The 12,260-nt window shown below is 42.2% G+C and overlaps 1 protein-coding gene across 1 annotated transcript in view; it reads left to right on the top strand.

The window, feature by feature from the left end:
* Positions 1 to 12,260, top strand: part of nphs1 (NPHS1 adhesion molecule, nephrin) — a 34,918-nt gene that overhangs the window by 5,167 nt on the left and 17,491 nt on the right. Inside the window, exons 3-7 of the mRNA XM_029503773.1 lie at positions 1,144 to 1,338; positions 4,424 to 4,546; positions 10,086 to 10,208; positions 10,868 to 10,949; positions 12,025 to 12,128. Coding sequence (XP_029359633.1) covers positions 1,144 to 1,338; positions 4,424 to 4,546; positions 10,086 to 10,208; positions 10,868 to 10,949; positions 12,025 to 12,128 — 627 coding nt within the window. The remainder of the gene's footprint in view (positions 1 to 1,143; positions 1,339 to 4,423; positions 4,547 to 10,085; positions 10,209 to 10,867; positions 10,950 to 12,024; positions 12,129 to 12,260) is intronic.

Below are 12,260 nucleotides of genomic sequence, written 5' to 3'. Positions count from 1 at the left end.
TTAGTGATTATAAATTCAACTTTTTGAAGCAGAAACATTTCTTTTGCTAAAAGTAATATACTTTTAGCCACGTTTGAGCACGAAAAGTCTCATATTATATTTAAATATTTTAGTAGTTAGTGTTTCTGCATCTCAGAATAATATGATATAATCCTATTTTAGCATCCACTAAATATCCATCTTGAGTATTCATTTATGTAAACTGTATGCAAATGTACTCCTGTGTTTGGTTGTTTGTATGCATCCTCTGTAATGGCCAATCTTGCCCTTCATATTTGACGTGAGGTGACTGGTTCAGCCTTGATCTCAGAGCTCTGCCTCTCACTCATGTTGTCAGACACAACAGAGCATGCACTTCACAAACAACTTGATCATTGCTTCAACGAAGGTCAAGATTGAAACAGCCTTGCTGAATCAGGCTCTCTTCTCTACGGGGCATTGTTTAAACGAGATTCACACTTAAATATTGGCACTAATTGGAGTATGCAGTTGCATTTGGTTCCTTGAACTGAATTTATTCATAAACTCCTATGTATAATATTCGTATAAAGCTAGCCGCAGTGTTAGGAGAAAATGTGTGGTCTGCTGTAAGGTTTTCTTTCAACTCAAGCGCAGAGCTTTGCAAAATGTCACCTAAGAGCTTGGCTGAAAGATGGCCAATCCAGCCTATGACAAACAAGAGGAATTAAAGTGATAATCATTACACTTCCCAGGAGGAATTAGCTCGTAGGACATCGACATTGGAGAAAAACCACAGGTGAATGAGGTCTCTGATACTCCATGTGTTTTTCTTCCTAGTAGTACCCTATCTGCATAGCCAAAGGGGGCTTTAATTCACAGTAATTACTTTATTGACTCATTTTCAGGGCCGTATCACTGCAGTTTCCCATCAATAAAACATATGCCAGGATGAATAATGTTGCCAGACACAATGGGGTACATTTTCAGACAAAAGACACATGACTGCATCCCCTGCAGTGCACGTTTGTGCCATGCTCTTGCTCCTAACACTCCTCGAACTAATCCACCCCTTGTTCCTGTCCACCGCTTCACATTAAATCCAATCGCATCCATTTCCTGCTCTACAATTCTTCTCCAGCTGTTTTTCTCCTTCTCTCTTTTTTTTTTTTGGTGTGTCTTCAGGCACACAGGCCCAGCAGGCCTTCAGGACCGAGCCCAGGAACCTCACTGTGCGGATGGGAGCCACAGCTGTGTTGAGGTGTGAGGTGCTGCGGGCCTCAGGGACTGTGCAGTGGGTGAAAGATGGCCTCCTCCTGGGACCTCAGAGAAGCCTGCCAGGCTTTCCACGCTACAGCATGATTGGAAACCCCAAGAGAGGTAAAGAGGGATACTCACAAAATATGGTCTATGGCCAGGCAGTTTAAAAGTCTGGTAAAGAATAAAAAGATGTCATAAAAATGATCAATTCGCAAGATTCTGTTGAGTGGAATAAGATGAATAACATTTATCAATTTGAAATTGCATAGGCCAGGAAATAAAAGTGTACATCAAATTATGATACACCAATGAAAGCAACACAATATAAGATGTCGGTATTAGATCAATTTTTTACACTTTTATTTTTATTTCCTTGAGACATAGTTCATATGACTTTAATTATAAGTCCTGCTCACAGTTCAGGAAGCTACCAATAGTCCAGTTTGATGTTGGCTACTGTAAAAGTAAATGCAATGATGTTGTTGCAATGTTTTCCAAGTGCTGTAATAAAGCAATGCAGACATTACAGAAACCTTATGGCACACAGGCTCTCAATACAGGGAGCATCTGGGACGGAGGAGGAGGTGATGTGATAGTCAACAGCCTCTTGTACAACTCACTGTCAATCATATGAAGACAAAAAAAAAGTGTCAGCAACTCAGTGAAATGTGGCAGGAAATAAAATGTGTTGCAGAATCTGCACCACAGTCTATAAAAAGTAATAGCCAATTAGAAGGCAATCCTGAGTAAGAGAAGAGCATCTGTTCATGATCAGCCCGCAACTAGACAAGCCTCACATCACTGTTACACAGTGTAGGAGGCGGTCAGCGACACACAAACACCAAGGGATGCATACTGTGGAAGCCCCTTCACACGCTGTCTTTGTTAATGTCCAGAATTTATTTTAACAAAGTGAAGTGTCGTTTTTCAGCTGATTTGTCGGGGGATAAATTACAATAAGCCTTACAGTAGACACAGCATTGTTTTTAAGTCAGTTACAGCAAAGGAAGTAAAAGTGAACTTCAAACGCAAGCTGTCTCAACACTCAAAGGCACACTCAGGAATAAAGTACCCAGGAAAAGAAATGGTAAACTTATGTATGCAATCATCTGACACTGTACAGAAATAGTGAAATCATTTAAAATTATACTTAACTGCATCGGGTTTCTGCTGATTTTCACCATCAGTGATATTACTTGATGCTTAAAAAGCTTGAAATCTCACATACACGAGATACCGGCACTGATTTAAACTTACAGTGAAAACTTGATTGTTTTTCCAAGCTGCCGCAGTAATGTAGGTGTTTATCAACATGAGACTACGCGTTGGATTTTTAAAGGCTAACAGTCACAGACAAACAGAGAACACAATGTCTTCAAGGCACCTCCATATTAGGGGATGTTTTCCTTATTATTATTATTATTATTATTATTTTTTTTTTTTCAGTGATTGATCCACAAGGTGTAATTCAATTGTAGTACACAGCACACAGCCACTAAATCAGGCAAAATGCAATTATGAATGAATGTTCCTGCTCACATAGCACCATATATACTGCAACTATCCTAACTTTCCTAAACTAATATCAACTCACTTATATTGAATATTTATTAACTGATGAACCACAGTCACACACAAATATTATCTTAACCATAAACTGATATTTCTTGTACGTATTACATTGCCCACACTAAAAGGGGTTTGCAAATCTTCTCAGACTTAGACCTAGAGACTTTATTGACGTTATCATTCATCTTCAGGGCTGGGTCACCCTGGACAGGTCACCGGTCCATTACAGGGTCAACACACAGAGACCAACAACCACTCACACGCAAACTCAGACCTACGGACATTTTAGAGTCACTGGTTAACCCAAACACGATGTCTTTGGACGGTGGGAGGAAACCCACGCCGGCACAGGGAGAACATGCAAACTCCACAGAGAAAGGACCCAGGTCGGGAACCAAACCTGGGACCTTCTTATTGTGGGGCAACAGCGCTAACTACTCTGTTTGTTTTATATATAATTCATTTTAACATCAAACTACAAGTACAAATGTGAATATTGATTGTATTTGGCTGGCTAAATGAAGCAAAAACATCTAAATAACAATCAACAGTCAACACTGTTTGTTCATTTCTTGTATGGCCGACCTTTCCCAAATAGATTATATAACAAGATATAGTCTCAGCTTTAAGACTAAAACACTACATTTTCAGAGAGGAGAATATTAGTGCTGCAGACATAATGGCCCTTTAGGTATACTGTATTCCAAATTTTGGAAATAAATACAGAGTAATGGACAAGTAAGCAAATCACATTACTGCAAACCGCCATCTCCCATACCATAAATACACACTCTCTCCAACTTGATTGCACTATTTGTGAGTAATTTCTGTAAAGAGGCATATGATTAATAGCTCTCTGTCTCTCTGTCTGTGCACTCAATGATAACTTGGACGTGAAAATTGCTTCTGGTTGGTGTTAATTATCTTGCCAGCTTACTTGACACATGCATTTTTAGGCCAGGATGGTTGTCAGACCAAAATACTATTTTGCACATGTTAGTCGGCTCTGAGCCAAAGAATCAGGAGCTGGAAAACCAACACTGAACATCATCTAATCCCCACAGGTTATGGCAATGCATCAAACAAATCAAGCCTTGTTGGCAGGGCCTATCTCAGAAGAGAGACACAGAGAGAAAAACTCTTCCTGGCATCAATTAATAGACAGTTTATTCACACAGCGTTGTGAATCTGGGATTGGATTTCATTTACCATATTGGAAATTCATTCTGAAACAAAATGTGTCTGCTATGAGTGTAGACAACCACTTGCATGTAAGCGGAAATGCCTGCAGCAGGAGGTTGAGATGTGTTCATTCCACAGAAATAAGAAAATAGTCTTTCTCACCAAATCAAACACACAAACATCAGGTTGGTACATTCTTCTTCTGTTCTGAATTGAAATGCCAGATTGTCAATATAAAAATCGCTTTTATTTGTTAATTTTCCTACTTCCAAAGTTGAAGACATGCATTAAATCCAGACCATCTGACATCAACACATTTGAGAATTCTGACAGGAGGCATCTATTGATGTAGTCAACTGTGACCCGTTCCCCTACACTAACAAGAAAATAAACATGAACATGTTTTTAAATGTGCAAACCCTTACCACATCCGTTGTCTCCATCTCTATTCCAGGGCAGTACCATCTTCAGATCGAACAGGCCCAACTGGAAGACGACGCCGCCTATGAATGTCAAGCGGGACAGTCTGAGAGCAGCCAAGCAATTGTTTCCAAAACAGCCTTGCTCAATGTCTTAAGTGAGAAACGCCGTGGAGTGTGTGAACAGAGGGGATGTGGGGGCTTGTAAATGTGTGGTCTTGGTTAGAGTAACAAAATAATGTATGTAATAAGGCACAGTGAGTGTCCTCAGCGCAGCAACATGCACGACCTCTTGACTGGTAATCAGCATATAAAGAGCTGTTAAATATTCATTTCTATTGATAAAGAGCTTTAATTTGTTGAAGATAAGGTGGTTGAATTTGAAGCAGGGTTCCTGGCACACTACAGCTCTGTGCTTTCTTTCAAGTGCATATCATATTTAAAGCATGTAAAAAATTGCAATTCTCAAACATTTATTCCTTTAACAAGCACTGTGTCACCCCCACATGTTCCAGCAGCTCCAGAGCTTTACACATCAGCTGCACAGCATAAAGTACAACTTGGATTCCCTGGCAAGCCTCAAGGCGATCCATGTCTCTCCCTGGCGCAGGAATAAATTATAACAGAAATGATTGAAAAGTTTCTACCCAGACATGGGCTCGAATGGATGTAATTGTGAAACTACATTAGACCACCTGTTGTCACTCCCTAACAACCAGTATGTCCCTCTTCCTGCCGCTCTTGCTTGGGGGAGCGAGCCCATATGTACCAAGGAAAAGACTCTAAAAGATCCTTTCTTCTCTCAGCACAATTCATTTACTTCCAGCTCCCTCCCCATTCTGTCTGTTGCACAATTTCTCCTTCTCTTCCTCACTCTCTCCTTGGTGACCGTGGAGAGGATTTTTTTTATTTTTTTTCTTTGGTGGGGGTGGAGAGACAGGGTTGGGGGGTTGCAGGCTAGCCGCCTCTTTCTCTTTTCTGGGAAGAGAAGCAGGTTTTTCTGACATCAATGGGCCGGTAGGAGGGACGGCGGGTGATGTGGGATAGTAAGCAGCACAGATTGCAGACGTCACATCTGAAAGGCTGTGTTCTTCTCTCCTCTGTAGTGGTCTGATGTCCTACAGCAGGCCTACACCTGCAGCCACAGCAGGCTCGACTCCCATGTTTATTTCCTCTGAAATGTCTATTGCATGCACATCCACATGCACAAAGACTACACGAGTGCCTCTGGCTTTGTTGAGGTCGAGATGTGTGGGAATAATGTTCATGTTGCTGGTAGTCTTACTTAGCATGACTGAAACCCGCAGTTACTCTGTGCTGTTGACAGGCTCAGATCTGGATCCGCCTCACACACCACAGCCAGTGCGTTTGCTCACCATCTCGGGAACACTTTACAGCCGTTGACGGTTTAAGATGGACAGTTGCAGCTTTACTGTTGCAAAGGGCAGAGAGTGAAGCTGCAGACTTAAAAAGCACACTGCAACCTTGGTCCTAAAGGGTCATTTGTTCCGACTCACTAACTCAACTGATTCAAAATACATGACTAATCTGGGGCTTGATAATGAGCTGATGAATTCAATCTCCTGTTAGTGCTGAACTGGGACTGGAAACTGTGCATCCTCCTGAAGAGCACTGTCTCTGATGAGTTCCCCACGGACTTCTCCATCACTGAACTACAGCTCCCAAGGCCCCACACCCCTGGCCAGTCAACCATGGGCATATCCCATCAAGCTCTGAATCAAATCAAAACACTATAAACTCTTTATGAGGAGATAGGAAGGGGGGGGGGGGGGGGGGGGGGTGAAAACAAACAGAGATTGCTGGTCGTATAATTGGATTCTTGGGTCAGAGGGAGCGGTATAATGACTGGCTAATTCAAGATGGATCACCACAGGCAGTAAATAGCAGGGATGCAGTCAAAAATGTCAATAAGTCCCATCCATGGGCTCACAAAGAGATGCTTTCAAGACATTTCCATTGGTGCAACATAACCCCTCTGTGTTTTTGCCTTCCTGCAGGGCTTAGATCGGGGATTACTGCAATAGGCAGATCAAGTGGCACTAAGTAATCCATGACAATAACAAACTCTACCCTCCTCGGTGGAAACCCCCTCCTCTGCTAAAACTTATCCCACACTGTGCCTGTCACATACCTGACACATCATGTGTCTCGGTTTATACCATTACCCTTAGCATTTAATCCTGTTAATGAACAACTCTCTCCCTCAACATATTGCGTTTTTGTACAGATGCCTCCTGCAAATGTTCAAAACAGTTATTTGATGTGGTCTGGTTTTAGACTGCCTTACTCATTCATTTGCCATAGTTGGGTCTTCCACAGATGCATGTGTGCGTGTGCAAGTGTGCCCATGTGTGTAAGCTTATTATCAGTGTTGGTTGGAGGTTAGAGGACATTTTAGGATCCAAGGCTATGGTGAAGTTTTGCAGTAGCTAATGAGTTTAGCACTTGAAGAGTATATAATGAGCCTTCATTTTATGATTCCCTGTTATGAATAATGGAACAACTTATAAATGGGGGCACAAGTAACGTAGAACGTGGTGACTTTATTCATCTTTGTTCACAAAAACTTCTGACAGTTGCCCAAGAGGCAACCCCATCAGATGATGGAGTGTTGTACACCGGCTTGATGGTGAGCATATTACAGTTCCGTTCTGATGTTACAATGTCAGGGTCTCAACAATTAGCGGGGGAGGCTCTGCTAAATAGTAAAATGAGACACAGCTTTTGATTCTGTTTTGAATCTATCATGAAGTGGTCATGCGGAAGATTGAGGCGGATTTAATAAGAATTGAATAGTTGTGGTAAGAGAGACAGAGGAGCACGGTGGCATGGTGTTTAGTGCTGTTGCCCAACAGTAAGAAGGTTGTGGGTTCAATTCCTGGGCCTGGGGGGTTTCTGTGTGGTGTCTGCATGTTCACCCCGTGCTTGCATAGGTTTCCTCCCAGCATGAGAAGACGTCGTGTTTAGGTTAATAGGTGATTCCAAATTGCCATTATTGGTCTCTGTGTGTTGGGCCCTGTGATGGGTGTGTCCCACCCTCACTGGGATTGGCTCCAGCACCCCTCACAACCCGGAAACAGTTAAGTGGTGAAAGACAAATGAGTCAATGAATGCTAAGAGAGACATTAGGGGTGGCACAGGGAAGAGGCATGTGTGTGTGCTTGGGTAGGTGGTTAAGGGGGATGATGATGCGGGGTTGGAGGGGGGCTTATTTCTGTCTGAGACACCTGCTCCCCCCAGAACAGAGGGGGGTAAGAAGAGTTTTTCTTTATCAGAGATCATACACCTGAGACCTACTGCAGGGTGTCTGTATGTGTGTATGTGTGTGTGACCAGAATGATTCAATGTACAGGTTTCTATGCTCATATGAGAAGAAAAACACTCACGTTTATGCACATACCTGCCTGTGTGATTTTTAGCCAATCAACATCTTCCAGAATTAAAACTGATGATTGGGGCTGTCTGGTGCTGAGAAGTCTGACTTTCTGGTATCCATTATTTTCTTTGTTCAGCATAATGCAGCATACACTGTTTTGTTTTTTGGGCCATCTCTAGTATTTTTTTTCCTTTTTTTTTTTTTTTCAGAGAATCAAATAAAATAATACACACGCGCACACACACACACACAGAGATACCTGTTTTTTAGAGTGAGGTGAAATGAATGCAGCTTGTCTGCACATTTACTCACCTGTGTCTGTGTTTTCGTGTGTGCAAATCTGCATACACTGTGAAGAGAGAAAAGGGAGTGTGCATGTGTTTGTGAATGAGAGAGAAAGATGGGTGGAAAAAAAAACTGCTTATGCATATTGATGTGTGTCTGCTAATCTGCTTCTTATCTGCCTTATCCATCCATCCGTCTGTATTTGTCTAATGAATCGAATTTTGCGGCTCACTGTTTCTCATCTGAACGGCAGGAGCAAGTCTTTGCATATCTATTTTTGTGTTAATATATGTGTTTTAATAAGAGAGATCGGAAGCAGAGAAAAGCGGGTGATAGACATGGAGACAAAACAAGCATGCTTCCTCAAAGTGCACATCTACTAAACTGAGAATAATGTGTTTTGATGTTGTACACATCATATTTGCTCTTACATATGTACATTTTGTTTAATCATGGCTGTGCTCAATGGTTCACACATTTGCCTGAATGGATGTAATGGTTGGAGGGCTGTAATTCCAAATCCAAGCTGTAGCCCACCTTCCCCTGCACTTCTGCAGCTTAACTGCAGTGGTCAAGAAAGATGGCGTGGGGAGAGCGGAGGGGGCTGCTGGAGAGAGGGATGATGGAGTGAATGGGAGATAAGAGGAATGGGCCAACATGAGGGAAGCCAGGAAAAAATGAGATACCTGCCCGCCTCATTTGCAAACATATCATTATTCTTATTTTAGGATTTGTTAGGCTGCCAGACACTCCTTGAGCACTACAACTGATGCGCTTATGTGAATTGTACAGGCCTGAGTAGATTGAGAGTGCAGGGGCTGTCAATAGATGCATGGCCCAGTCATCTTCTCAGGGAAGAGGGGGGAAAAACAAACAAATGCATCTCATTATTGCAGCGCACGCCTCTGCAGGGCTCTGGGTAACCCATCACAGTCCACACAGATTCAATTGCTTCTTTTAAATCAGTTTGAAGGTGCAGCCACATCTCATCTGTCTCAATAGCAGACTGGGGCCAATAGGTGGCTCTGCACATAGCAACAGCTCCTCCTAGTGGCTGGGAATTGGTTAGACGTGCCAAAGGGGGAAGCAGATGAGCTTAATGGCTGGCTGCTTCGTTTGCCCAGGGTGCAGCCATTCACCCACACAGGAACTGCGGACTCCCAGGATTTAGCTGCAGCTATCTTTCAAGCCCTGTTCTCCCCAAATCTTGTAACGTATTCACTTTTGGTTCTTGCCATAGCCCTTTTACATCTCTGCCTCTGAGTCTTTCACTCTCACACATACCCTTCGTGTACTTCCCAACTCCCTGTTCCATCTCTGAACTTACTTGCACTTGATGTCTGATGAAAGAAAAACAACCTTAACGGCAGCCATAGTTTCTAATTTGACATACTCGCTTGCTCAGTACAAGGTGGCACAATAGATGATCAGATTTCTGTAGTGCGTGCATGATGAAACTGATAGCCTGGGTAAAAAGTGGCGCACAGATCTGCAAAAATCTTTTTGATGACTGGCTTGTGACAGATTCTTCAGTTTACCACCAAACAATTTTGGTCCCTTGTGTTAAAAGCTTTTTTTTCCCCTGGAATTCCTATTTATGGTCAGATAAAAGAACTTTGGAGTAGAACAGTGGAGAAGTGAAGACGGCTTTGATCAGCCCAGAAAGCACATATTTAGCTTGGGGGTGATCTGAGAAGAGAAGTGTTTGGTGTTTGCTATGATAGATTAGCGCTGGATTGGTTTCATCACAATTTCATCTCAGCATGCTTGTCTTGTCCAAAATTTGTATTCTAACTCAATAGAACATCAAACCTCATCATAGTAAATCACTCAAAAGCTGACAGCGTGACAATGCAGTCGCTCCCAAAGTGTTTATTGTCATATCATTGCATAAGATTAATATTATTATTATCCATGTGTGACATTAGTAGTGTCCGCTAAGCCAGATGATGTGTGATGAATATTAGGGCTGATGTGATAAAGGCGAACAATAAACTTTTGTTTTCTTCATACAGTTCCACCATCCAATCCCCACCTTAAAGTGGACATGGCAACACCTTGGGTTGCAGGGAAGGAGTACACCGTCATCTGTAACGCTTCTGAAGCAAAGCCCGTGGCTAACGTCACACTTTATAAAGGTGAGTCACCATTTCAACAGCACTAAATATGACAAAGATGGTCAGCTTGACATGCTGAACCAGAGGTCAACTGCTTTTCCAATATTCTACAAAGAGGGATCCCCATAGGTCACAACCAGAATATTTAATCATAAAAATATTGCCGAGGATAAAATTTTGTCAGGATTTCTTCTTTCATAGTCTTCGAATAGAGGAGTTGAAAAGAGCAAGCTATGTGGGAGGAAATAGCCTGAATTTTGAGTTTCATTTTTCCACTGGCTTTGCAATTACATGTACAGAGGATGGAGCAAGTTTTTACCTTCTCTTCTTCTGTCAAACCTATTATGCTGTACATCCTCAGAACAAGAATGAAAGTTTTTCTATTGTCTGTATTTTGTAGCTTCTGAGAAGTGGTTCTGTACGTCTTCGCTGCATCTAATAAGGTGTGGTCATATTATAATTTCAGCACTGATTTGATTTGATTTTAAAGAGGCTGGGAGATCGGTTGTTACTTTACCATATGCGGATGAGCGCGCCGCTCTCTCACAGATACACATATTTGTTATACTCAGTATTTGCCATTCCTCATGAGAACAGCACTGATGTTGCTGTTTCACGAGAACAAATCTACACATTGTAATCTCCCTTTTTGTGCTCCTTCCTCCTATTGTGCCTTTCAGATGGAGTCAAGCTGACAGGTGCAAAGTCTTTCATCATGTCTGGCTCAAAGGATAAGCTCCTGAACACACATGCTGAAGTAACGTATGTGTTAGTCGGCTTGCCAGACTCATTCACCCCGCTTATTCTCTCCAATTCTGTCTTGCTTCCCTTGTTTACACCCTGCTCTTATTTTCTCCTTCTGTCTTATTGAGTGCAATGATTTTCTGCACACAGCACATTGTTCCTTGGCACAGTGCGATTGAATTAGTTTCTGTCAAATGCACAAAATTACATTCCAGCAGCGACAGAGCCGATCCTCACCGGCCTGCCAGGTGCCTATACATTAAACAGGACCATAGATTACTTTAATCCTGCTTGTCTCCTCTGTGTCAGAGATAATAACCTATTGTCATATCCTGAGATAACATTGGTACTGAGGAGCTGCAACGCTGTTTAGCTCTATTGTAGAACACCCAAAGTCTTAAGCAATATTGATGCTCCTTCCTCATAATCGCGCTGAGTGTACACAGCAGTAGGCTGTGTGTGATTGTTACGCTTGGCATTGTACTGTAATTTGATACAGCGGACATAAAATGAAAAAGTAAACCAGAAGAAATCCACTGCAGAGAAGTGACTAGAGGATCTTTCAGTGTGTGCCACATAAAATTTATGTTTAAATTTGTCACACAGCTGTTACAAGTGGCCAGACACTGAGGTAGAATGTCAGAAAGCACATTTCCTCAAGTTCAGCTCTTTCACGTTACAGTTCAAATTTTACAAAAACCAAAGAAAAATTTGATGAGTTAATAGATTACAGTACATTGTTCAATTTTGTCCAAGTGGTTCCCAAACTTTTGCTCACCCTCAGATAAGTCACATTGTAGTTGGGGCTCCTGGTCACGCCACACAAGTCTTTGTGTGTCCTCTCCACTTCCTACCTAAATGCTGTTCATGTGTTGACTCATCAAGTAACTTTAGTAGCTTTTTGGCGACAGGACTTGTAGTAGTACTTGTAATAGGGTAATTGTGCTTCTTTAATGGATGTGAATCCTCCCTTGACCCCTGGTGAACATAACCATGTATTCTGAAGATTTCGGCTCACACTCAGTACATGTACTTTGTATGAATCAATTAAAGTTTTTTTTTTTTTTTAATCCTTTTCTGTTATCTCTGAAAGAGTCACCGCTCTGAGCTCGGACAATGGGAGGCAGCTGGCATGTCATGCCAAAAACTCCGCCCTTTCCCAGCCTCTGGAGACCACGTTGACCATGCGTGTGTACTGTGAGTGCCTGATCCATTCTTTAAGCTGACAGTTAACACCTCTTTTCCAAAAACACACACACACATACGTACACACACCCTCTATCAAACATGAAGCTGACCTCAGGGAGGCCCAGGGGTTTCTGGCCTTGT

Source organism: Echeneis naucrates, chromosome 6 (genome assembly GCF_900963305.1).
Source record: "Echeneis naucrates chromosome 6, fEcheNa1.1, whole genome shotgun sequence".
Lineage (NCBI taxonomy): Eukaryota > Metazoa > Chordata > Actinopteri > Carangiformes > Echeneidae > Echeneis > Echeneis naucrates.
This window is presented reverse-complemented; position numbering and strand designations above follow the sequence as displayed.